The 26,731-nt window shown below is 37.5% G+C and overlaps 1 protein-coding gene across 10 annotated transcripts in view; it reads left to right on the forward strand.

Annotated features, from left to right (window-relative positions):
* SYTL2 (synaptotagmin like 2) overlaps positions 1 to 26,731 on the forward strand; it is a 57,408-nt gene that overhangs the window by 22,294 nt on the left and 8,383 nt on the right. For 3 of the 10 annotated variants that reach the window (XM_072937046.1, XM_030286350.4, XM_072937053.1), the window contains exons 3-11: positions 5,715 to 5,863; positions 7,977 to 8,112; positions 13,862 to 13,934; positions 14,485 to 14,584; positions 15,609 to 16,490; positions 17,104 to 21,129; positions 22,756 to 22,857; positions 23,817 to 23,870; positions 26,524 to 26,618. In XM_072937046.1, the coding sequence (XP_072793147.1) occupies positions 5,715 to 5,863; positions 7,977 to 8,112; positions 13,862 to 13,934; positions 14,485 to 14,584; positions 15,609 to 16,490; positions 17,104 to 21,129; positions 22,756 to 22,857; positions 23,817 to 23,870; positions 26,524 to 26,618 (5,617 nt within the window). The remainder of the gene's footprint in view (positions 1 to 5,714; positions 5,864 to 7,976; positions 8,113 to 13,861; positions 13,935 to 14,484; positions 14,585 to 15,608; positions 16,491 to 17,103; positions 21,130 to 22,755; positions 22,858 to 23,816; positions 23,871 to 26,523; positions 26,619 to 26,731) is intronic. The other 7 variants (XM_072937049.1, XM_072937056.1, XM_072937057.1 and 4 more) reach the window with 6 other exon arrangements.

Below are 26,731 nucleotides of genomic sequence, written 5' to 3' on the forward strand. Positions count from 1 at the left end.
CAATTTGAAAATAATAGAAGCTGCTCATACTGGCAGACCTTGAAGGCTTCTGCCTCCTGTAGCAAGACTCAAGAGTCCTGATACTGATTACTTGAATGGAATAAAGTTAAGCTTCTATATACTAAGAAATGCTTCAACAAATTCACATGCTCTTTGTGTCTGCCTAGGGAGTATCTAATTACATAATCTCTATAATTCATTGCTTGTAAAAGGAAGTTTACTTCAAACTTGACAGTGCAACTACTAATAGGAAAGTCTAAGTGCAGATGACATAGTAAAAAGGCACATAAACATTAAGGACTCTATCTGTAGTGCAGAATATGCATATAGTTTAAATGAAACAGGGAGAAAATGTGCTGGTCTGATTCTCCATGTGTGGCCATCTACTAAGAGAGAAATGTACAGCATTGTTAATGTGGTCAGTGTGTCACAGCCACTTGTTCAACACAAACATTGAGATTGCAGTTTTGGTTACAGATTCTGATGGAGACCATATTTCAGTGGTCAGGAGAGCTTCCTTTTCTTCAAAATCAATTGACTTCTCACACCTCTGAGCACGTAACTCATTCATTCATTCTTTTGCTTCAGGCTTGGATGTGTCTGTCTCCCCTCTGACTTGAGAGAGAATGTCAAGTCTTTGTCTTGTCATCAAGACTTGTGCTGACTACAGCCTGGTCAGTTCTCCAAGGACCCAAAAGCAAGATGATGCCTTAGATTTGTTCATCAGGGTATTGTTAGTAGACTTAACAAACACAGGAGACACACAGATTTCTGAAGAGGTATAAAATGGAAGAACATGCATTACTACAGATATAATTGGCTTGCTTTTTCATGTATCCAGCTACTTCTAACTATCAGAAATCTTGCTGTCTAGAAAGACGCAAAAGGCAAGAGCTAGAGGTGTTCCTTATGAGGAATTGTGATGGCAAGGATGGGGAAAGGTTGCATAACCCCATAGGTCTGCTTTGTTCTTTCTAGTATAGCCCTCTAACAGTTTGAAATTATATTACTCTATTGCTTAAACCAATTAAATAATAACTGATGGTTTTTTTTTTTGTTTGTTTTTAGGGTTTTGTAAAATCATGTGCAGCTACCATGCAAAAGATAGCTTATTTGCAATTTGGGACTGCCCACTACAAGTATTTTGGGTGTAATTCTCTAACAAATGTCAGAACAGACTTTCTTCCTATACCTTGTATAGATATTTACAGACTAAAGAGGCATGTTCATACAAGGTGGAATGTTTAAATAATTACTACTTTGTCCTGTAAACTTTTTGTAGTTGTTTCCTACTCTCAAAGAAGAAAGAAGACCTAATCAAACAAGTCTGGCTTTTAAAATACCTGGTCTAATATCATTTTACTCCACTTCTTGCATGAGTGATACTACAAAAAGTTTGTCTTTTCTGTGTGAATGTGACTCAGAAACTAGATCCTTTGTCTTTTTGTTGGTTTGTGATTTGTTATATTTGCAGCAAATAGAACTGAGAAAATTAATCAAATTTCTCTTTCAGCTTCTCCACTTATTTAGTATTTTGGTATCCCATTTGCAGAAGGGAGGTTTCAGAAGTCAATTTGTTGATAAGGTGTGATAATATCAGGATTTTTAAAGGCTTTATTGTGATATTGGACTCGAAGATGCTTTTTCCGTATGTTCTGATTCGGGTGTGTGGGACAATAATGAATCTATCTTTGAGGCAAACACAGACCTTGATCTAAGTCCTCCTTCATTTATCACGAGGAGTCACAGAATATGCTGGCACCACACAGATTCTCTTGTCTGAAAAGCTCAACTTAAGCTGTCAATTGGGGTATAAGGTAATCAAATAAGGTATTAAGGTGTCAGTAGTAACAGCTTGGTGACTTGTAATGTAGACAATGAGTAAGGCAGGTGCAGGAGAGGGAATTGAGACACTGAGGAAGGTGTAGATGAAAAAATTTAGATATAGGTATGTATTGCTAGATACTCTTTTTTCAAAAAACAAGGATGAATTGTTACCTCTTTGCTCATGCAATGACCTGTTACAGTAGCCTACAAACACCGGATAAATCGTTCTGGACTGGTGATAAGAGAGTTGTCAGGGACTGATTATATCAGAGCGGATTTCCTGCCTTACAGTGATACCATATGATCTGGCCCATTATTAGATGTTCCAGAAGTGAAGAGGAACAACCCAATTAATTCATGCATAGATTTTCTGTTTGCCTGCAGAGTGGCAGACAGCTGGTTTGTATTCCTGCTTAGTGCAATCTGCATGTACTTACTGCCCTAGGGGAGATGACAATTTTTCCATCTTGCCATAAAACATGTTGCACCTTGGCATAGTGGAAACATCCTATTAAATAATGGGAAAGTCTTATTCAGTCCAAAATCCTCTTTTAAATTTCCTTTTAACTATGTACCTTTACTTTCTTGAGTTTAAAGTTCCTATTGGAGAAATGGGCACTAGTTACATTATATCTTCAGGCTGTTTCCCCCTTGAAAAATGACAGCATAAACTAACTGGCATTTTAACAGAGCACAGAGGGACTCCAGAATACATACTTGCATCATACATGAAGGTCTTGCTGCATTTTCTCCTAATTGTAGACTTGGCAACTGAGCCCACAATCTGATTCTTAATCTGGATGTCTATTAATTCTTTGATCACCAAGGGAAATATTTAATGGCAACTTGGTCAGCCTCTTTGTTAACTGGGGAGCTGGTGTAGAATCAGTTTTTGGCTTCTAGTCCTGTTGTGGTTTGCTGGGAAGCTGACATAGCTGTGGAAAACCATGGCTGCAGTCTGATTCTCCACAGCTGCTTTCAAGGTAAACCACAATCTATGTCTAATTCCTAGCAGTCAAACAAGTCCACATAGTGCAAGCAGTTTGATGTTACTCCGAAGACGACCTCCTAGCAAATCTTGAGAATTCAAGGAGCATTGAATAAATTCTCATTTGTTGCAAAAACAGTCACAGGGATTACAAGTCTATGATGTATTGGTGAACACAGGGGGCTTAAAAACTTTTTTGTTGTCAAGACCTAGAACTAATTGTCTTTCTGATAATGGAAATCTGTTTCTTTATTTGTAGCTGGAAATGCCTGGAAATAGCTTTAATACTTATGTTGCTCTTAGTTCCTCAAAAACAATGTGACTGACAAGCTAAACACCTCTCTTGAAAAGGCAAGTGAGGCAAGCTTACTTTGAGTGAGATAGTAAAAGTCTGTTTAAGTCAGCTGCTGTGATCATCTGTTAGTTCTCACCATACAAACCCTATGAGGCAGGCAGGTAGGTAATTTGTAAAGGAAGTGCTGTGAAAATTGAGAGCACTTTTATACCTTTGTTAGGAAGCATAATTAATTAATTCCCAAAGTCTAGAAGGCCTGTTGAGCTGGTGGAGTTAAGGTACACTAACTCTCATAGGCAGCAAGCAGAGGTGGGAGCAGGGTGCTTTCACTTCCAGATAAAATGAGAGCTGCTTTGTCCAGGTGACATTTATTGAGTCTAGAGCTGTGACAACTCCATACCTCTGTCTCTGTCTAGTTATGTTAACTGGTCACAGATCTGAGAGTCCTGCAGGCAGGTAAGCAGGCTGCAACAGCTGAGAGGCCTGGAATCCTGTCTCCTTCCACAGCCCAGCGGAGCTTCCTCAGCTCTGAGCCAACTTGTAAAGGTTTCCAGCCACACCTCAGTTTCAGTGCCTGAATAACGAAGGGAGAGGGGTGAGCAGTGTCTGGGGTAAAATGGTTGAATCAAACAGGGTGAGGACACTGAATATTTGTCCTGTGACTCAGTACCCTCCCGCTAGAGAACCTCCCTTGGCATATGTTGTCATACCGTCCCAGAGCACTTGGTGCCTTGCAGGCTGTACAAACAGCTGAAAAGCCAGTCCTTGCCCTAAGGGGCATCACTTCTGAGAAGACAAATAACACATGTGAAAGAAGGTGAAAGGGAGAAGCAGCCACCTGTGTAAAGTATTTGTGTGTTCTACATTTCCATTCTTCCTGCTGGCTGCATTTATAAACTGAGTAATATATTTACTGGAGGACAAAGGGAAGCTAGTACTGTGTTCCTGCTTCAACTTAGAGCAACTGCTTAGGAAAGGTACATAGTTTGGCCCTTAGAGAAGCACAGAGGGAGAGAGAAATTAATACTTAATTACTTAATCCAGTAATGCTATGGACTGTTGAATCTTGGAGTTAAAAATGACAATGGTGGCCTCAACATCTGGTAGCCTAAACTGTATGTAGTAGATTTGAGGCATCCCTAGGAGGGACTGATTTTTGACAGTACTTTCAAAATGAAGGTTTAAGTGTTCAAATTGTAATATACCTGATGCATTCAAATAAGACTTTTCATATCTGGCCATACAAAGATGAAAAAGAAGTTGATTGACAGATGAGAATGGTCTATCTTAGTTTGAGGGTTGGGACTAACCCGGTGTCCTTTCTCTGCTGTGAATGACTGTCTGTATGTGACAATCAAACCTGCAGCCTGTAATTAAAGGGCTGTCATCAAAGTTAATAATTGTACCAGAAGATCTGTCCCCTAAACCCATGAGAAATGTCACACTCTCGTGAACTTCTTTGTACATAGGCTGGATGATCTTTAAAGGTCCCTCCCAACCCAAACCATTCATGATTGTCCATCAGGCCTGTGATAGACAGCACCATTCCACAGCGATGTGGATTGTGCTTAGCCTTCAAGTCTCAGTAAATGGACCTGATTTCATTTTTCCCTTGGGCTCTGTTGTTAGCTTATTTTGCTGAAGTAAAGGACATAAATGGAGAAGGAAGATGAAGCATGACTTGACTTTTCATTGTTTAAGTGCTCTCTAAATCTGTGTGGCAACTTCTCTGATCTGCAGGTTAGTCTTCAGGCCATGTGTAAGCCTAATATGTTACATGCCTAACAAGGGAAAAAAAACAACCTCCCAAATTGCCCACAGCAACTACTTATTCTGTTAAAGCATGCCTCATAAAAGCCAGAAAACCCTGAAGCCTGAAAAAAAATTATTTAAAATTTGTATCCCAGTTTTTAAAATGACTGCAGTTCAAGTGATGGATATATCTAGATTAATAAAATAAATAGCAAAATTTTTTTTGTTTCTTGCATGTGATGACATTTTTATTTGTAACTCATTGTATTCATATAAGGATTTTTGTGTAATTTATGGAAAAAATGGCACCATGCTTCCGGTACGCATTGGAATCTGTGTGTGTGTAAAAGCAGTGCCAAAAAAAAAAACCCTGAAGAGGTATCTTCTGAGCCTCAAAATAGCCATGCTTTTAATTTTGCTAGGGACTTTTTATGCTGTTCTACTAGTTTGTCTCAAGTTTAATCTTGGAAAACTGGCCTTTGAAGGCAGGAAGTCAAAATCTACAGTTACTGGAAACTTCTCTAGTGCTTGAGTGTTTATCATAGCAAAGCTGTTTGTTTTATTTTTTTAAAGAGTTACCCTCAGAGCATAGATTGAAGTAATAAGGCTGAGGCTCTTCCCTTTCCAGCTCATTGTCATCCTTCATAATTAAATAAGGAGCATAATAGGTGAGAAGATGGAAGTAGCATGTGGAGACTGTGTTACAAAAAAAAAGTCAACAAACAAAACACAACCCTGCTCCGCAAAACAAAAAACAAGCAACCAAAAAATATGACTCTTTTTTTCCTGTTAACATAGGTAAATATGTGAAATATGTTTATATTTCATTTATTAATTTTTTCTCTTCCTCAGGCATTTACCAGAAAAAGTCAAAGACCGTGTTCAGCTGAAGAATATGAGCGGGCAGTGGTTTTATGAGGCCAAGTCGAAGAGACACAGGGATAAGATCCATGGAGCAGATATTATCAGAGCTTCCATGCGCAGGAAGCCTGACACCATTGGTAAGCATTTGGAAATTTGTTTTGGTACTTTATTTTGGAAAGGCTGCCTCTTACTTTGCTAACCTCAGACAATGTTGTCTGTGAAATGCAAGAATACAGGTCTCTCTAGAAGTGGAAAATGATGCAAAAAAGAGACTTTTCATGTAGTTTACAGCATAAGCTTTCTTCCACAGTGCTGTATATTAAAGAGTGGTGACTGCTAATAGAAGGGACTGGCTTGTGTTTATGTGTAGGATTAAAAGCTCTCTGCACTCCTAGACTCATTCTCACTTCCATTTCTGTGGCCCTGTGAGTAATTTAGGAGCATGCAAAGAATCCAAGATTGAGGAAACTGCTCTTTAACATGAATTTCCAAGATTGAGTTTGATTGCTTGGTTTGAGACCTTTGAGGCTTAATGGCAGGCATGACAAGCTTGAGATAGTGGTTATAACAAATTGAAATATATGTGCTGAAAGCTCTGGCAGCTGTGACTGGCATCCTGTGTCCAGGTGAACTTTAAGTGCACCCATAATCCCCATTGTATGGTGGGTCACCATTAACTTTACCCCTTGGAGGGAGGGAGTGAGCAGTCAATCTGTATTCACAAAAACATATTATATAATATCCAGGAATATATAGACCCCTCCCCCCATATTATTAAATTTCTCATCATCTGACTTTTAATCTAAAGTGTCCTGTTTTATCATTCTTTGTATAGAAAGTGATTTTTTTTCTTAGCGAAACTGAGCTATGTCCCCTTTTAACCTCCTCAAGTTCTACTAAATCCTTTTGATTTAGAAGGGCAAGACTTACATTATTTATATCAAATCATATTGATATTTCTACTATTTAGTTTTTTTGGTTCTGTCAAGGGGTTTTGATATGTTCTAGTGAAGCAAGTAAGGTACTTCCTTCCATACTGTGAATGGACTAAAGTTTGTTGCTTTCTATGGGTTTTGTTAGCCTTGTTTTCCTATGGGTTCAAGTTAGCCTTGTTTTCCTCTGTCTAACCCTTTAGTATTGCACCTTCTCAATTTCTATATTTTCAGAGATAATTTTTAATAATGTCAGTTTATTCAGTTTGAGGTTACTGCTTTGAGTTTTTAAATTAAAAAGGCCTGAAACAGAAAAGAATGCAGAAAAACACTCCCATGGTTGGTGTGCTGTGTTTGTAATGTTGTCTGGTTTTGTGTTTGAAGGTTATGAAAATCAGCTGTACAATTCTAGCTAAATTTCACAGTAAATTGTATCTTAAAGTACAGTACTAAAAGTCATACCATCTTAAAGGAAAGTTAATTAATTGCAATCTTGTTACTTAAACAAAGGGACATGTTGACATATTCAGAACTATGTACAATTGCTTGGTTTCAATGACTCATGAGATAGCAAAATACTTTTCCTTGCAGTTATAGGTAGCAAAAGTGTGAATTAAAATCTTGCTTATTTTTGAACCCTAAGAAATTCTTCACTTCTAAATTGTTGGTGGAGTGGAAGAGGCATTAGAGAAAATAATGGAGTGTTTTTTTCTCTGAAAGGGATTATCAGAATAGGATTTTGTCCCACCCTAAAAAGAAATGCAAATGTATTTACATTTCTGAGTGAGGTGGGGCTTTTTTGTTTGTTTAGGTTTTTTATGTTACCTTTTTAACATCTTGTGGTAATTCTGTTCATAAAAGGTTAGCCACCTGCCTAAGTGAGTTATGACCAACTTCCAGTTTACTGCTCAAGAAGGGAAAAGTTGAATGTATTTCAACATATTTTCAGTTTCTTCTGGTTTAATAATGTTTTCCTTCCTTGGAGCATTGAGGATGAACTTTCAGTATTTGTCTAACTGCAACATCAGTCTTCACCAGGTTCTTGTAGAAAACTCGATTTAGGATCACTTTAAGGTTAAAAGCAGATATAACTGGTGTAGTAAAATGGAGTATTCAGAACAATATTTGACAAAATTTTAGTAGCATTAAAAAGGTGTTCTTGAGAAGACATCAGATCTGCTTCTGAAAACAATTCAAGTGTAGTGGGCTTTAGAAATAGCTGTAGGCCTAAATGCAAATACTTGTACTTCTTTCTTAAGAAATCCTTTCTTAAGAACCCTGAACATGTGAGAAAAACTATTCTTGCTTCATGTTTTAGCTGAAGTGGGTCAGAACAAAACAAGCAAAGCAAAGATCAGCTGGGTGAACAATGTTAATAAAGAAGTCTTCATGCCACCAGATCTACATGGCATTGTGGAGCACCAAGAAGAAGAACAACAGAAAACTAGTTTGAGGTAAACTGTTTATCATGCTTGGAATGTATATATATGAACTGGTGAAGCTTGGGAGCTGGAAGTTCCACGCAAAATATTGTATTTATCTCTTATTTCAAAGGTCACCAAATGTTCCCACAGAATTGTACAAGAAATCTGTGCATGGGACAGGCACATAGTCATGTATTGTTCTGCACTGAATATGGAACAATTAACAATTTTCAGCTTGCCTTTCTCAGGAAAAGTTGACAATCAAGCATAGAATGGTCCCACACATGTTGTCATGTCACAGTTTGTTTTGGTTCCTTGAAGGAGGACCTGGATTTTCTAGTTAGAATGGCTGGCCAGTAACAGGGGGACCACAACCTCTGCATCTCTTAATTCAGTTGTTTACTGAAACCATTCTATCAATTCAGCCCAAATTTTAAACTTTGGTTACAGCATTATTGAAGTGAGAAAAACCTCTAAAATCATGAAGTCCAACCATTGACCCAGCACTGCGAAGGCCATCACTAAACCATATTCCCAAATGCCACTTCTATATGTTTTGAACACTTTGTATCACATGAAGAATTGGAGACTAAGAAATTGCTGGTTAGAATTTTCCAAATTATTTGGCATGATATGATAAGTACTTCTATGATAAGCAGTTTCTGAACTAAAAAGGATTTCATATTAAATCACTTTATCTCAAGTCCTTAAACATCCCAAACAGCTTTATTTTGTTTTGAAATATCCTGATTCCTGTTGATTTCTGAAACAGACACGTTTTCTCTTTAAAATACCTACATGTAATTACTTGGCTGTGTTAAAAACTTCCAAAAAGCCTACATTTGAGAAGTGCTGAAACAGCTGGAGTCAGAGCAGGTAGAAGTGAAATATCTTCAAGCAGTCAGATTTCTCAACAAACTGAGGAAACAAGAACCAGGGTGTAACCCAGATAGCCACTGTTTGTGCTTATAGTGAGCAGAGTGAGGTAAGAACCAGGTTTTCTTCTTACGGAAGCTGCTTTACTTCTGGTTGTGCCATTGATGAGCTCTGTAACCTGTTACTTTCTTGTCTGTCTTCTAAGTGCTTCTCTGTACATTATCTGTTTTTTCTTTGCAGTAAGGCTTCTCCTACTATGCATTTATACAATACCTAGTAGCAATTGAACTTTTCACTTTCGTGGTCTGCAGTCTGGGCACACACATTCATGGTGAATGGCAGCAAAGGTTGGTGTGAGTCTTAACAACTCTGGCTTGTGTTACTTTTTTTCTTATATTTTATCACTGTCAGTGAACTCAGAGGTGTTTGTTTTGAGCACATCTAAAATTGTGCTGAAAGAGGTCAAATCAACTGCTTTGTTACAGACTCACCAAAAATGAGTTGTCCAAAAAGAGTGATAAAGGTTGCTTATCACAAGACTGAGCTCTGTTTTCCTTCCCAACTTAAACTAACTGATGTGCTGACAGAGTTAGTTGTTACTAAATGTAATTTTTTTTTACAGGTGGCTTTTACATTCAGGGGATTGCTCTGAAGTTATTTCTTTAAGAACAGTAGAAGACATTGCTGTTTAATATGTCTTTTAGAATATTTTACATATCATCTTGCACATCAGGAAAAGATAATGATACTTTTAAAGGAGTATAGTCTTATAATGTTATTCTTACAATTAGAACTCTCCACAAACTGTGTGTGATTTAAGGTAGATTTCATAATATGCCAAGGCAGCCTCTTCAAAAATACATAACATAGCAAGGTTTAAGAACATGTAGACAATTTTTTTTTTAATGAGACCAGCTTGATAGTGGTCTTCAACTTGAAGTGATTTGATTACTTATTTCAGGTCACAGCCATACAAAGCTCGATAATTATTTTCCAGGACTCTCTCCTGCCTTTTGCTCCAAATTGTACCAGAAGTTAATCAGCCTCCATGCTTTGTTCATATGTACTTGTACTTTCCTCAATAGCTCAAGATCTTCTCTCTAAAGCAAGCTCACACAGTCCAGTGATTTATGAGGAAATTGGAAATAGACCTTAGGAAGTAATCTATCATATGTGGGCTGGATGCTTACTTACATTGACTTTGCATAAATAACTTGATTATGTGCCTTAGATAATTTGTTTCTAAAATGCCAAAACATGTGGCAAACAAATGTGGCAGGACTGTGAAATTCATTGCTTATGATTTTAATGTGGGCTTAATTCACCATAATTGAGGTTATTCTACACAGTATTGCATGTGAGAAATTGCAGGAGGCACCACATGCTTTTAAAATACTCTTCTGATCTTTTGAAACTGGATTATGAAGGAGACTGGCCTGGCATAACTGTGGGCCTGTCTAATGGCAGAAGGAAACACAATGGTGCAAAAGCAATAACCCCAGTATCTGGGCTGGGAAGGGAAAGTCTGCCAACATCCTACCAACATGCTAGGATAGTGGAGCCACAAGGAATTAATGGGCTCTTCTCACAATTGAATAGTCTTAACACAGCTAAGAGGATGAAAGAGTATCATTCCAGAATTTGGGATTACATTAAAGGCAGTTCATGGTTTACAGTGTCCAGATGCTATCTGCGGTTCAAGCACTTGGACTTTTAAAGCTTTTTAAAGTTTTTTAATTAATAAGTTTGTGGATATTGTGGGGTTTATGGGGTTTTTCTGGGGTATTTTTTCCCCCTTCTTTTTCTAAGAGTGTGGCTCAGGCCAGCACTGACTTGCAGACTTTGCAAAAACTACACAGCTGCTAACCTGAGAATTTGGTCCAGAAGCTATGTGATAGCAAATTATTTAGAATACTTTTGTTCCTGATCCTGTTCTTAAAGCAAAACAATTCTTACTGAGTGTAAAGGAAGTTTAGTTCTGGTACATCTGTTTGTAAACTGATAAGGATAAAATCCAACCCTGGGACCAGTTCAACTACTGTTGAATCAGGGTGCTCCTATATTAGGTGGAGTAACAATATTCTTAAAATTAGTAGTGACCTTTATTCCCACAGCCCAAAAATCTAAATTCTGTAATGAAGTTGAGAATTATTTCTTTCTTGATTTTTTGTCTATATGCTGAATCTCAAAAAAGGAGGGTTGTCTTTCAAATTAAGATTTGTAGGTAATTTTCTTCCCTAAACTAGAAAGTATTCTTGATCAACACTGAACAGGTGGCAAGTGGGGGTTTTGGGGTTCAGCAAGTGGAAAACTTGCACAAAAGCCCTGACTTTTAAAATCCATGTATTGACGATGCCTGCAAATTTGTAACCCCTTTCTCTAGCTTTGCTCCTGCCTTTGCCTTGTTGCCTCAGTCTGTAGGGGACTTGGGCCTTCATTGTGGTTCTCAGCACATCATTTTTCCAAGTAGAAGTGTAGCATTTTTAAAGCCTTTTTAAATCTTTCTGTTTGTACTTATACACTTTAGATTAGCCTTTTGAATGCAGCATATCTGGGAACAGTGTGTTCAGTTTTCTTATCTATATGGGTTGTGGGTAAATTCATTTTCAGACCCATTGTTCTAAAACTTAGTTATAGGATCCTGGCTGTTGTTTTTTCTCTGCTTTTTATTTAGACCAGGGTTTTCAGCATGCAATGCCAAGTTGTTAATCTTTAATTATTCTATGGTAAATCCAAAGAAGCATTGCACTAAAGATTGTGAGATTATGTTTCACTGAACACACACACAGAGTTATCTCTCCACCTGTAAAAACTTCACTGAAGAATTCTTGCAGTTCAGGGTGCTTAATAGCATTTTCCTTGCTTAAAATGAGTGAGCAATTGAAGTATTTGGGACCTAGACCTTAAAAACAAAAATCATGATTGTCCTGTTCAGTAGTAGATGTTGCAAAGAAGACACAAAATGCAGGAGCATACAGGTGTAGTGCTCTCAAAAACAAAACTACAAATGCTTTGTAAAAGCAAGAACACAAATTCCATTTTGTGTAGTTTCTTTAATATGTATGTCTATTTTCACACTTAAAAAGATATTAGAACTAAGGTTAAAAACCATAATGTGAAAGGATATTTTGGAGAAGAACTAGAAGTTGCAACATTTAGCTCTTTGAGAACCAGAATTTTTTCCTACTTGGGATCAGCAAATAGTAGAAGGAACAATAGTAATCTGTTAGTAATCTGGTGCATGTATATAAGAGGCTGCAACAGTTACTGTCCTACAAAAATGTAAGAACAGTTAATTTTTCACCCTTGAGATAGATTCCACTGCGAGATCAGCTCACACCTTTAGCCCCTATCACTATGCATGGTAGTATATTTCTTAAAGGCAATGTTGAATCAAAAGAGCAAGGAAGGGATATAGAAGTTTATAGTTCAGATTGCACCTGGTATTTTTTTGCTAGCCTCATGTTCACACTGCTCACTATGGTCATTTTATCTTCTCCATAATTATGTTTTCCGTCTGCAAAATGTAAGTGATGTCACTGCTCAGACACACCTAGCAGTCCAGAGGCAAGTAGACTTTTAAGGGTATTTTATCAGGGTGTTTTGGGGTTTTTTTTTTATGTCCCCTAAAGTCTGAGTTTAACTGTGCACCTTGGAGAAGATGGGAAAGTTGGTCTCCCCTCAGGAGGACAGACTGGTACCAGTTTCCAAAATGGAGAGATCCTTGTCAATGCAAGGAGATGAATCTGGAACTTGATGAGAGGTGGATGTTGTTTCTGCTCTGAGACACCTTATGGCTCTTCTACTTACCACCCTTAAGTCTTTTCACACATAACGAAGATCATTGAGCAAAGAAATACTCAGTTTTGGAATATCTTTGTACATCTATATCGGAAAAAACATAGGAGTTGCTTTCCTTCCTAGCCTGACATTTATTTCCTATCTGGAAATATAAGTCTTCACGGCTTCATACTCTTCCCCCACCCCAAAATCATAAGTGTGTATCTTGGTTAATGTCAGTGTTTTCCATATAAAATTAGGATACTCAGTATAGTTTTGTGAAGACTGTATTGAAATCCATGTCTAACTTCCATCTTCAAAAACCAAATACTTTTTCATATCTGAGATGTTTAGGTAAATGAAAATAGTAAAAGTCTGATTGGGAAAAAAACCTTGCATCATTCTGCAAGTAGATGAAATATTTCTGGAGATAATATAGGAGCTGTCTCTTCTCGCTATTTTAATTTCTCCTTATGTAGGCTACACTTATTATCACAAGTAATAACTTGCTTCACTTATGCTATCAATCAAAAAATTTATACATCTCAATTGAAAGACTATCTTATAAGCTGTACTTCTGAGGAAATGTGCTATCATCTGTGAGATGTCACATCTTTAGTGGTGATGGGGTTTCTCTGTTTTTTCTGACTTTGACACTTTGCAAAATTCTATTTTTAATCAGCCTTTGACACTTTCCTCCAGTTTCATTTCAGTCCTAGAAGTACAAATGTAGGACAAGGATGGAGATAGCAACACTGATATTGTTTAGAGAGTAGTGATATTTACTGTATTTATACAGTATTTACTGTAAATATTATATGTATGTTTATGTTTATTTTTATAAAGCTTACTCAGACATCTAAAATGTATCAAAAATATGATACAGTTCTTCATGCCGAGAAGAAATTGTATTGCATTCTTTAACATGTAAATACATTTTTACAAGGAAACAAAGCAGCAAGAGTATCTCCTTTGCTATAGGAATGAGAACAGGGTAAACAGAAAAACTCAGGTCCAAGGGTTTATATTTGAGTATGTATAAGTGAATCTTTGTTTTGCTTTATCAAAAAGGCTTAAAGTAATGTCCTTTTTGCTGAAGTTGTTATATAATTTTCCTTTACAGTTCTAAAGAAGTAACACCTGTGTTAAACAAGCCAGAGGAAAGACCTGTGAAGCCAGCAGTCTCATCAGTAAGGGTATGACTGGTACTGAATATGTTGGAAGTTATTTGCTTCAGTGGTAAAACTCTGAGGAGGAAAGATAATAATTTGTAAAAAATAAAGAGATTTTTTTTTTTTTTTTTTTTGAGGGAGATAGTGAAAGGCACTAAAGGTTCAGCACTAAAGTGTTGCTACACCTATAATTGGTGGCTGTTTTTTCTTAACATTATTTCCAGTCTGTTCAACTAGTGAAAGCAATTGGCCTGCTCTGTTCTAATATCACAGAATTAGAGGTAAAATTATTTAACTTGCAAGAACTTGGAATTTTCAAGTGTCTTTAAATGGTGGCTTATCACTGTTGTTGGTGAGTTCAGAAGAACAAGATGAGGTTATCACTGACACATCTGATAATTTCCTATTCATATTGTTTAGGTTTTTTGTCATGTATCCAATTTAAGAGGTATGCCTTCAGACTCTTTACTGATAGTTGGTGGGGAAGAGAAAAGCAAGAACACAATCACTGCACTTGTATCTATTTTGTGATATAAGAATTTGACTGCAGCAGTAATGTTTGTTCCTTTTTTAGCAAAGGAGAAATCCATTTAATTCCATTGTATCAGATGATAACTTGAACAGTGTGGAATCAGAAGATGGACCAGTCATTGTACCTCAGCTGTCAAAGAAGGGTAAATGTACTTGTTTAGCAGATGACTGTGAATTTCCTGTAGGTTTATATGGAAAATGTTTTTAATTCCATTACTTCGTTCTGTAATAGCTCAAAACCTATTTTGTCTTTATTGGGAATTCTTAACTAGCTTATTTAAAACCTCATCTAAAGCATGTGAATATACTCAGGAAATGGCTATAGACATGAGTAAATAGCTTCTGCTTCCTTCCTTTTATGCTTAGTTTTAGTCAGCACTAAGCACTCCATCTGGGAGGGCTGCTTGTCCTGAATTGACAAGAGGACAGTGAAATTTCCTTGAATTTGGCATAGCTGTCTTTATGACCTTCCAATTGTTGCTGCCAATTAGCTTGACAGAAGCAGCCTACCTCTCTTTGGTCTGTACTTTTCTCCTTTGTTTCCTTAGTCCTGTTTATTATCCTCCCTTTCCAGCAGTATTTCCTGCAAGAAAGTTAATGAGTGATTATATATCACAATAAAGGCATTTGAAGGTGTAAGTTAGAGTCATATGTGGATATTACTCTCCTGTCTCTGTGGTGAAGCATGCTAACAGAAAAAGGAAAGATTTGCATAGTAGGAATAGAAAACCCTTCATCTCCCTGCCAGGAGATTATTTCTGCATTTGCCTTGTTCCATATGACTGTAGAAATAGCCACTTCCCATTTTTGTAGGTTGCTGTTTACATTCTGACACTGAAGAGGTGTATGTGTATTCAAAAGCTGCCCTTCCCTGCAAACTTTGTCCCTTGCAGGAATAATACTGATAAAAAAACTTGGTGAGCTCTATTTGATATCATCAAATAGTTAGTATTTCTAAAATAAGAAATAACTGCAAGCTTTTAATTTGCTACAAATTTCTATTACATAAAAATGAAATCAACACCTATGTAAAATAATTAACTGTGTTTTTGCTGCAGTTGTTTTTAATAAACCAGTATAACCACTGCATTTTAGATCTGCAGTACTATCCTTCTGTTTATACTGGAAAATATCACATAAACTCATGAGCTCTTGTATGTCTTACAGAAACTTGGTCACTCTCAGAAGACAGCCCACCTAAATCCAGCTTACAAAAGAATGAAACAGATAAACCTGAGAAGCCTTCTGTAGAACTTACTGATGAATCACAGAAGGAACCAGTTAAACGTCCTGTCCCAAAAGCTAGGAAGCTAATTCACAAAGCAGCAGATTCTGTATCACAAAGAGAAGACCTTGCTTCCAAACCAGCCAAGCAGACTGAGAGCATTAATGGCATTGGTTCCCCACCCAGGGGCATTCTGAAGCACAGCTCAAGCTCAAGTTCCACTGACTCAGAAGTTCGGATCGGTCAGATGTTAGATGTTCAGAAAAAGAATGGTCTTGCTGCTGCAACTATTTTTGAAGGAGAAGGTGAGAAGAATTCTCTTACGGAAGAAGCAGAAAACTCCGCACATAGTTCATTGGAAAAACTGAAACAAGTGAGGTTTTCATCTAGCTCAGGTAAAGGAAAACTTCTGCAAAGCCCACAGCTACACCATGGTAAAGAAAAAGGAGAGCATGATACCTTAAGACTTGACAAAAAAAAGAATAGTGAAAATTATGCTGTTCAATCAGATTCATTTGGAGATAAGCAAATTCCTGCTGCAAATCCTTTGGGAACCTATTCATCAACTTTAAAAATGAAAACAATAGATGGCCTACAAGAAGACATATCTGCATCCAGCCCTTGTGACAGTAACAGATCAGTCTTCCCAGTTAGTGAAAGCTTCCGGACAAATACAGTTACTCCCAAGAAACTTGAAACTCCACAGAAGACCTCCAGCAATATCCTGTCAAACAGCAATAATGAACAGAGTGCTGATGAGACACATGAAAAAAAATCCAGCCAAATCTTGAGCCATGAATCAGAGTCAGGCAAAAACTTTACTGGTAAGAGTCTAATAGAAGGGAAGAAAGGAATGAGACAGGATATAACACATTCATTAATGTGGATCACTTGTAGCTAAGAATTAACAACTGGGAAACAGAACTAGTAGGAATGTGCTACTGCAGGAATTGCTACTGGAGAATTAAATAATCAATATTTTATATACTTTTATGATCTCCTATTGGTCATCTTATCAGAGCCAGTATAGCCACCTCTGTTGTGGACAGTATTTTAGTGTAGTGCTGTCAGTTGTCCTTGGGAGTAATTCAGATGTGACTCAGGGATTTGCTTATGGGACTAAACACAAATATGCTGATTGTCATCCTCTGTGTGTGTGTCACACACAGCCTCCCTTCAGTGAAGGCATTTCCTTCTAGAATGGGTTTAACTCATCATCTTGGCTTGTACCCTGAAAAGCAATAATTCCAGTAGGATGTCTCAGAGCAGGAATTTTCTTCACTCTATTACCCATAGTAAGGTTCTTTCCAAAATCATGAGGACAGAGAACTCTTTTCTCCACTAACAGTTTAAAAAAATTGAGAATTTTCTAGGTAGACCAAACATTTTTAGTCATGTGTCTGATTCATAACTCTGATAAGTTTGTTTATATTGTAGATGGACATCAACTTTCTGCTGAAACAGAAGCATGTGAGGTGTTCAATACCAATTCTACAACTCTTCAACAAGGTAAGCCTGATCTTGTTGAGGAGAGAGATACTAAAACCATTTTCAAGCCTGGCAAGCATGCTGATGAACTCATGAAAGTGGACGATGAATCTGTGTCAAAAGTTTTAGACTGGTTTAAAAGAAGTTCTAGTACTGAAGATGAGGAAGTTGTATCAACAAAGTCCCAAGGCAGGGAGCCCAGAGAAGAAGTGGATGTGTCAATCAGAACAGCAGTTCTTCCTACAGAGCACAGTGGGCCTGGCATGCATGGAAAAACAGAAGATACAGAAGAGAGACTATTTGGAAAGATTAAACAACTGAGCAGAATTTCATCTACATCCTTTACTTCAGAAAACATACAGCTGATAAAGGAGAGGGTGAAGCCTAAGACAGGGGAAGCAAATGAGAAGCAAAATGATAAATTGCTAATGGAATTTGATTGTACAAGAATTGAAGAACATGGTCCAGAAATCAAACAACTAAATAAAAAATCAAATCTCTTAGAACATCAAAGGCACAAGCAACCTGCTCAGAAATGTGAATCTGAGAAGGCAAAACAAGAAAAAAGAAGAATAAGGGAGATCAGAGCATTCTGGGAAAGGGATAAAACTATCCCCAGTCATGGAGAGAAAGAAGTTAGTATCAATGCTGATGCATCAGGTGGCCGTGCATTTACAGGTCTTGGAGAAAGTGACCAACAAAAACGATCTGCAGTGTATCTACCTAAGGCATTGCATGATCAGAGCAAGAATCCATTAAGAAGTCCTGAACTAAGTTGTGCAAGTCAGGCCTCAAGAAAAAAAAGTTATCATTCTTTTGAATCAGGACCAGGCCATGCATTTGGAAAGCCAGAAGGGACACTTCAATCTGATAAACTCCCAAAAGCCAGAGCTGGTGTCACTTCAGCTGCCTCAAAAAGCAAAGACGAAGATGAGAAGGAAACTCTTAAAGGGAAAGTTACTGTTTCTTCCCAAGAGAAGCCCAGCTTCCAGGTTTTGTCTTTAAAAGAAAAGATGAATGAAAAGTCCAAGAATCAAATTTTAGATCCTTCACACTTTCAGAGTCTGAGAAACTTCTGGGATACTGGAGTTAAATTCCAGAGTAGCATTGACAGGGAAGATGATTCTTTGCCAAATAATACTAGATCAATAACTTATGAAAGAAAATCAAAGGAAGATAAAAAAGGCAGAGAAAATGTGGGCAAGCAAGGTTTAATTCAACAACAACTCCAAACATCTGAGAGAGAAAAACCACAGAAACTAGATTCTGAGGTATGCAAAAAGTCTCTAGGATCTCCTATCCTGAAAGGTCTGAATGTGACACATACGAAAAATACAGACTGTCTCCAGCTGGACAGACAAACAGTTATCTCAAAATCCCAGGAAAAGATGGCTCTTCCAGAGCAAGAGGTTAGAGAATGTACAGAAAAAAACATTGTTTCATCAAAAGATCATCATGTGTCCTTGCAGCTCCAGTCACCTGGTGATAAAGATACTTTAAAGGAGACTGTAGTAGGTGATAAATTATATTTACCTATAGAAAAAAGGGAAAACAAGACTACTCCTTTGGATAAAGAGGAAGTTGCAGAGACTGTGGATAAAGTTGTTCTGCCTAAAGGTGAGCTTGATATATTTAAATCATGTCTAAAGAAGCTAGAAAAGGAAGCCTCTGAGATGTCATGTAGCTTAAACCTAAAAGAAAACATTTTAAAAGGGACACATTTTCAGTCAGATCAATGCAAAGTCTTTGAGAGAACAGGGGACAGCAGTCATGATATTTCTCATGTTGATCATGGAGAAGAAATAGGCAAAAGTACAGGACAAGTGAATGTGTCATCAACAGATAAGCATGAGAACAGAAAAAGTCTCAGAGAACTGTTTAGGGAATTTGAACCTTTGTATCTACAATATCAGGCAACAGACAAGGATGACACTCTTGAGGGCTCTCAGAGGCCTCAAGCTGGTTTAGAGAACCTTCTCAAAGCAACCCTCGTATCTCAACCTTCTGAATACAGAAGGGTGGGGATGAAAACGTATGATAACTCAAATAGTATATCACAAACTAGCTGCAGTGTACCATCAGTACACCAAGAAGCTACTGGTCAGCCTGAGGAGGTCCATGAGCCCATAGAGAAGTCTGTAGCTGGATCCAAGGTGAATGGCTTGAGTTCTGCCTTAGAGAAATTGCTGAAGGAGGCTTCTGAAACACCACCTCCTAAACCCAAACATGCTGACAGCACACCATGGGGGATTGCTGAGGAGCAAGTTAAAAGGACGATGTATGAACATGGTGGAGAAGTGCCACAGGAAATCAATGAGACTGTAGAAAGATCTGTTGCCCCATCCAAGGCCAGTGGCTTGAGTTCTGCTTTAGAGAGGCTGCTGAAGGAGGCCTCTGAAACATCCCCCCCTAAACTCAAACGTGCTGACATCACAGCACAGAGAGCTGCTGAGGTGCAAGATAAAGACATGACTTATAAGCATGGTGAAGAGATGCTGCAGGAAATCAGTGAGACCATAGAAAGATCTGTTGCCCCATCCAAGGTCAATGGCTTGAGTTCTGCTTTAGAGAGGCTGCTGAAGGAGGCCCCTGAAACATCCTCTCCTAAATCCAAATATGCTGACAGCACAGTACGAAGGACTGCTGAGGTGCAAGTTAGAAGCATAACTTATGAGTGTGATGGGGAGCTGCCACAGGAAATCCATGAGCTAATAGAAAAGTCTGTTGCCCCACCTTCAGAGAATGGCTTGAGTTCTGCTTTAGAGAAGCTGCTGAAGGAGGCCTCTGAAACACCCCCTCCTAAACCAAAATGTGCTGACATCACAGTACAGAGATTTCTGGAGGTAGAAGCTAAAAGCACGACCCATAAGTATGGTGGAGAGGTACCTCAGGAAATCAGTGAGAATATAGAAAAGTCTGTTGCCCCATCCAAGGCCAGTTGCTTGAGTTCTACTTTAGAGAGGCTGCTGAAGGAAGCCTCTGAAACACCCTCTCCTAAGCCCAAATGTGCTGACAGCACAGTACAGGTGACTGCTGAGATGAAATCTATGAGCACAGCCTGTGAGCATGATGGAGAGCTGCTGCAGGGAGTTGGTGAGACCACAGAAAGACCTGCACTGTCCAACAGTGAATATAGAGGTTCTGATTTTAATTTTCAGAATCCACCCAAAGAGGTCTCTGAAACACCAGCTTCTGTGCTGGAAAATATAGATAAGAAAATTAATCATAAAATACAGACTAGTGCAAATATACATGTTCCACATCAACAAGACAAAGATCACCCTCAAGAAATACAAGAAACAATAGAAAATACTTCTATTTCAAATATCACAAAATTTGGTGAATTCAGTTGCTCTTTAGAAAAACTTCTTCAAGAAGCATCTGCAGTTTCATGCTCAATCTCTAAAGATTTATATGAGCAAGAAGAATCTGAGGATCGTATATTTCCCCCAGAAAAAAAGACTCTATTCATGACAAGGTCACAGCCATACAACACCCTAAGTAGCTATGATACACAAATGAAGATAGTTCTCAAAGAGGGACCTCCAGAAAAATATGTTAAAGCCTCAGTTAATGATCTTGCAGTAAGTGAAATTGAAGCTTCTGGTCTTAAAAGAGATGGAGCTATTAATAAAATAGGAGAGAGAAACATGGTTCCAGTTGATCTTCATCCCTTGGAAGGCAAGACAAATATGGTTGTAGTCAAACCATTTGAGATAAATGCAAAAGGGATTGATGAAAGCACATTCTTGGAGGCTTCTGAACAGAATTCAGAATTTCAAGCACTCGTGAATTTCAGAAGACCAAGTACGCCACTTAAAGATGAGAGCAACTCTCCCCAGCCAGAAGAAGCTCAGTTTTGCCTAATGTCTCAGCATGAGGATAACAATGAAGAGGAAGGCAACAACTTAAATTTGGGATCCAAGTTTTCAGATGAAAACTCTGATTCCCACTCTGGAACAGGAAGTTCAACTTGTGAGCTATCTGATTTCTAAAATTCATGTTGCTGAGTTAAACATGGCTACAATTTTTTTTTTTTTTTTTTTTTTTTTTTTTTTTTTTTTTGTATCCAGCTTGAAATATGTTAATGAAAAGTCTGTATTATATTTTCTTAATTGAGAAATTTGGATATTTGCTTGGGAGGGGTGGGAAGAGCTAATTAAGTTGTTTGATTGGAAAATGTTTAACAGACATTTAGATAAGCCTTCTTTGGTAAGGATAGTTTAGCAGCATGAATCAATTTAGTCTGTGATTTATACTTTTCTTATCCCATGTGACATTGCCTTCAAATTAATAAATTGGTAACACTCAATCTAGTAATCTCTTCAAATATACCATATTAAAAGAGGAAAAAAATATCAGTGGCTGACTGGGTTCATTCTTTAGTTTGACTGGCTAATCTCTGAAGATAAATGCTTATCAGTGGAATATCTGGATATAAGGATAGTATCAATAATCTATGCTATTTCATTTAGCATTGCTGCCTTTTGCACTAAAAAATGGCCATATCAATGAAGAGGTCCTTTAACTAGGATTCACATTATTTGGTTGAATGGCAGTTCTAATCAATGTATAGTGTATGATAGTCATCAGAGACCTTAAGGCAGAGGAGATAATTTAACCTTTTTAGTCTCATACTGAAAAACTAGGAATATTTTCTTCTCCTGGAGAATCTGAGAAATATATGAAGTTCTCAGGGCCTGCCAACTTACATCTGTACCTGTTTGGAAAGTGGGTTTCCAAAGAGAGTCAGTGAAAATTCAAGATAAGTGAGAAAAAAGTGAGGAAAAATCAAATGTAATTTTGTTTCACCCATAATTACAGGCAGCAACACTGTGATTGGTTGGTGGAGGGGGAGGAAAGTGAGATAGGGAGGAAGGAAAGTCTGAAAGATTTATGAAGGAGCTAGGTCTATCTTGATTCTACTTTTGGAGACAGTTGCATAACTTCAGGATTCCAAATACATCCACAGCTTGTTTTTTTGTGGGCTTTGTTTGTTTATTGGGGTATTTTTTGAGTTTGTGTGGGGAATTGGTGTTCAATTTTTTGTGGTTTTGGTCAGTGGGTTTTCTTTGGTTTTGTTTTTGTTGGAGTTTTTTGGTTATTCAAGCATTGAAACAAAATTATGTTCACTTTGGAAAGAATACAACAGAAAAATTTGCACAAAGGGAAAAAACTAAAATTTTCTTTTGTGCTGATTATTGAGAAGATGGTTACAAAATGGCTACAATCTGAGTTTATCCTATATTCATGGATATCCTATGTCCTATAACCAATGGAGTGAAATAATTGCCCCAAATGCTTTTATTAGTCAGTAAAGATAGACCTACACCTACACCGGGCAAATCACTTGTCTGTCAAATCACTTGTCAGACTTGTCTGTCTCTGCTGATGACTGGGGGTGTTTAGAGAGAACAAATGGACGCTTAAAATTAGATGTTTATTTTATTTTGGATTTATCTTGTATTTTCATTCAATGTTCACTGTCTTTGCTAACTGTCAAAATAGATTCTCATGAGAAACCTGTGGTTGGTTCTTCATTGACTTGCTTAAAGTGGCCTGCCTGTGTGTGCAGTGTTCATGTGTTTTGTCTCGTAACAGGTTCTGAAGAAGAATTAAACCCTGTTTTGATGGCTTTGAAAAGGAGTGCAGATAGGAAAAAGCCTTCCAAAAGTCTAGAGGACATTCCATCAACCACCTCAAGTGAGCACAAAGCTTGTGTGTGTCTCCCATGACCCCAGTTTGGCTTAAATGTGTTCATGCTGGTCTGCCATATAGCTCTGCCAAGTCGTGGCTTTTTTTTTTTGTTTCTTAATAAGCTGTATGGAGGTTGTACTTTGGAACCAGATTATTTTCTCATATGGTTTAATTTTCAGTTCTTGGTATTAATTTTGGAACAAAACTGGTCTGTGAAGCAGACATCTTCCAGGAGTGCACTGTGTTGATCAGTGATTAACTGTTTCCTGGATAGTTTTTAAATTGTGAAAGTATTGGCAATTACCCAAACCAGTAAGGAGCAGCTACTGTCATTGCCTCCTGGTTGCTGGCTTGGGTTAAGTAGACAATGAAAGCATGAAAAACTCAGTTTAGTAATGGTTCACCTGTGTATTCTAGCAGTAAATATATCAAGCTCACTTTAAGAGACTACAGTGAAGGTAATATTATACTTAAAATGAATTCCCACCTTCCCTCAATAACCTCCTTGACTTCCTTGTTCTTTTTTTTTTTTAATTATTATTTCTGTCTCACTTGACCCTGCTCCTGAGTGTTTTCATGCTTATATCAAGTCTAATGAGGAAGACACAGACTGAACTTACATTTGTGAACTGAAGCATGGAGATGTAGATTTTTGAAAGATTTTGGCAAGTTGTTCTAATACTACTTATGCTACTGCTTGCTTCTAACTAGTTTCTAGGTTTTAGGTGTGCACTAACATTGTTGCAACAACATGCTGATAGAAACTATGTCACCATGAGACCCCTGCTTGGATGCAGGCTTTGAGGTTGAATGTCAAGTAAAAGCCTCTTGAATTTAACCCTTCTCATGGCTCTGATGGTTTGTCTGTGGTTTTGGTCCTCATTACTCTTAATTTTGTGATTATCACTTCCATCCATTTTATACTGAATAACAAAGTTTCTAACTGTGTTATTTTTCCTGAACAGATAAAGAAAAAATAAATAAACCAAAGGAAGAATTAGTTCTTAGTGCTGAAGATGGTAAATATAATTTGTGTCTGCATGGAAGTTTGTTGCTTTTTTAATGGCCTCTGTTTGCTAGTGAAGGGTTTTTTTTTTTTAACCAAGAATGTGTTTTTAGCGTTGGTTAACCTCAGCATGGCTGGAAAGCTATTGTAGAATTCTGTTGTGGTGTTTATTTTTAAGGAACCTATTTATGTCCTCCTGTATCTGTAGAAACTGTCCCACTTATCAATGTATTCTTTTGGTCTTCAGTCATTCAGTTCAGCCTATGAGTTACTGAAATCATAGAGAGCTTTGAACACTAGTTCCGTTGAAAGAAATTTGCCTCAGTAAATATTAAATTTGTCTGTTTATCTGTTACATTCTAAAATCCAAGATGCAAGACACCCTTCAGAATACCTCAGCTGGAAAGGAACCTCTCTTAATATCTCTGCCTTAGTCCTATCAAGTAGCATTACTCTAAGCAATAGATGAACTTCCAGATCAGCTACTGCTGATATCATCAGTCCATTAGTGCATTACAGATGCCTTAAAGTTAAATTTTTCTAGATACCTTTAGAAATTCCAAATCTAAGAAAAATAAAAAGCAAACCTGCTCCAAGAACGTGTCAAAATAAACAGAATTGAAAACCATCAAATAATATTGAATATAGTGAAATATAGCACATAATTCTTTATTTACTGTATTGGAGCACTACAGTTTTAGAAGGACTGTTGTGTGCAGTTGTACTTTTTATTTCATGGTTTAGATGCTTAAAGCATTGTGGCCCATAGTAGCAATAAGATTATCAAAGCATATTAGAATATCTACAACACCCAATAAAGTAACAGGACTTAAGCACCATCCTGCACTCTGCTTTCAAGTGGAAACCCCTACTGAAAGCCTGTTTGGCATTCAGTGTGAATGTGTAGAGACTAACCTGAAAAGAGCAGGGGGAATTTGAGTTTTATTTGTTAAGACTGAAGTTATGAAAAAATGACACAGAGCCAAATTGATGGCTGTACGGGCAGGTTTTCAGGAAAGGACTGTTCTTTTGGAACAGCAAAAAGACTGATTTTTTTTTTTTAAGCTTACAAGTTTATAAGTGTACACTTATAAGTGTACACACTTATATTACACTCATATTTTGTCATGATCCAGCTCCTCAAAGGAGAACAGCAATGCAAAACACAGAAACAGAGTTACAGAATTGTTTAGGTTGGAGAAAACCTTTAGGATCATCAAATACAACCATTAACCCAACATGGGAAAATTCACCACTGAGCCACATCCCTAGTTCTGAATTTATGTTTGCATAAACAGAAAGGCTCCATGATGCACCAAAATCAGACCTGATGCCCATACAGGCCTAATACCTAAATAGCTACTAAATATTGGAAGAAAAAAACCCCACAATGTTAATGTGGTCTGGGGAAGTAGAAAAACCCAAAACAATCACAAAACCAGAAAAATTCCACGTATAAAGTATATTGATGCTATTTATAATGTTGCAAAGATGTGCTGCTGAATGACTGTTAATACTGCACTGAGCAGGTGTGAAACCTGATCAGCATCAAGAGAGGACTGAAAATGCAGCAGAAAGTGAGTATTAGGATTCTTTCAGCAGATACTGGAGAGACTTCCTCTGACAGCTGAACTAATACATTAACAATACTTTTTCATTTAACAAGTTACACATCTGGGCTAGATACTCTCTCTAAGTACTGCATCTAATTGCATACTGACAATAACTGATCTGTTGAGCACTGGTTGAGTTTTGACATCAAAAGCTTTGCAAAAGTTTCACTCACCTTGCAAACGATCCCACTGTGTGCAGTGTTTCATTTTATGCAGTCAATATGTGCTCCTGTAGGTGGCTGTTTGTTGCCAAATCGTTTTCTGTCACATGATATTGATGCATCTCACAACGTATATCCAGTTCATCTTTGTGTATTATTAAATGTAAGTGGGGCTAGAGCATAAAAAATTCTGAGGATCATGAGGTTACTGCAAACTGGATTTTTGCAAGCCTAGCTTGTGCAATTAGGTTTTGTACAGTGAAAGAGCACAAACGTGAGCTGCAGTAGAGGTATGCAAGTATGGAAGAGACAGAGTGCAGAAAAGTGCATCATTAATAAGATATGCATCATATAATTAAGTAGGAATACTGGCAACTTCCTTGGTCAGGTCTAGAATTTGCTCGATTTATACAAATTTGCCTATTGCAGTTAAATAGACTGAGTAAATAGAACAAAATTTGTCTTCTAATGAATAAGAATACTCTTCTTAAGAATATTATGATAGTTCTAATGTCAGTGATGATATTATTAGTGGACAAGTGTGCTTATTCTTGTTCTACGAAGAAAATCTAGAAGGTTATCTGCAATGTTTTCTTCATCACTTTTGATCAGAATTTGCTTGTAGCACCCAGGCTACCTCATATCAAGCAACGTTTCTTGTCCTGTCAAAGTTTGTTGGTCACTGTGGCAGAAAATGCCAAAGTAGATTATTCTTTCTAACTGTAGCTTCTCTGAGTCCTATGGGGAAAAAAATACAAAGCCTTGCATCCAAGCTGGTTGTGCATGTGTATTTCATCCAAAGTGGTTTGCTTCTACCTGTGTCCTGTTATGGAATCTCACTGTTCAGATGTACAAACATGTTTTTGAAGCCTTTTGAATTACTGCTTTTCAGTTTCCACAGTGACTTCACAGCCTGATAAACCGTTTTCCAACCCTGAGAAACTCAAAGGACTGAGCAAGTCAGTACCATCATTCTTACAGGAAGAGGTAAGCTCCATCTCTGAAATGTTATAGTTTCAGGTACCTGATCGTTAACTCTGTGCAAGTAAAATTTCACAACTCCAACAACAAGCCATGCTTGATTATTGTTGTTACCATCA

This window comes from Taeniopygia guttata, chromosome 1 (genome assembly GCF_048771995.1).
Source record: "Taeniopygia guttata chromosome 1, bTaeGut7.mat, whole genome shotgun sequence".
Classification (NCBI taxonomy): Eukaryota; Metazoa; Chordata; class Aves; order Passeriformes; family Estrildidae; genus Taeniopygia; species Taeniopygia guttata.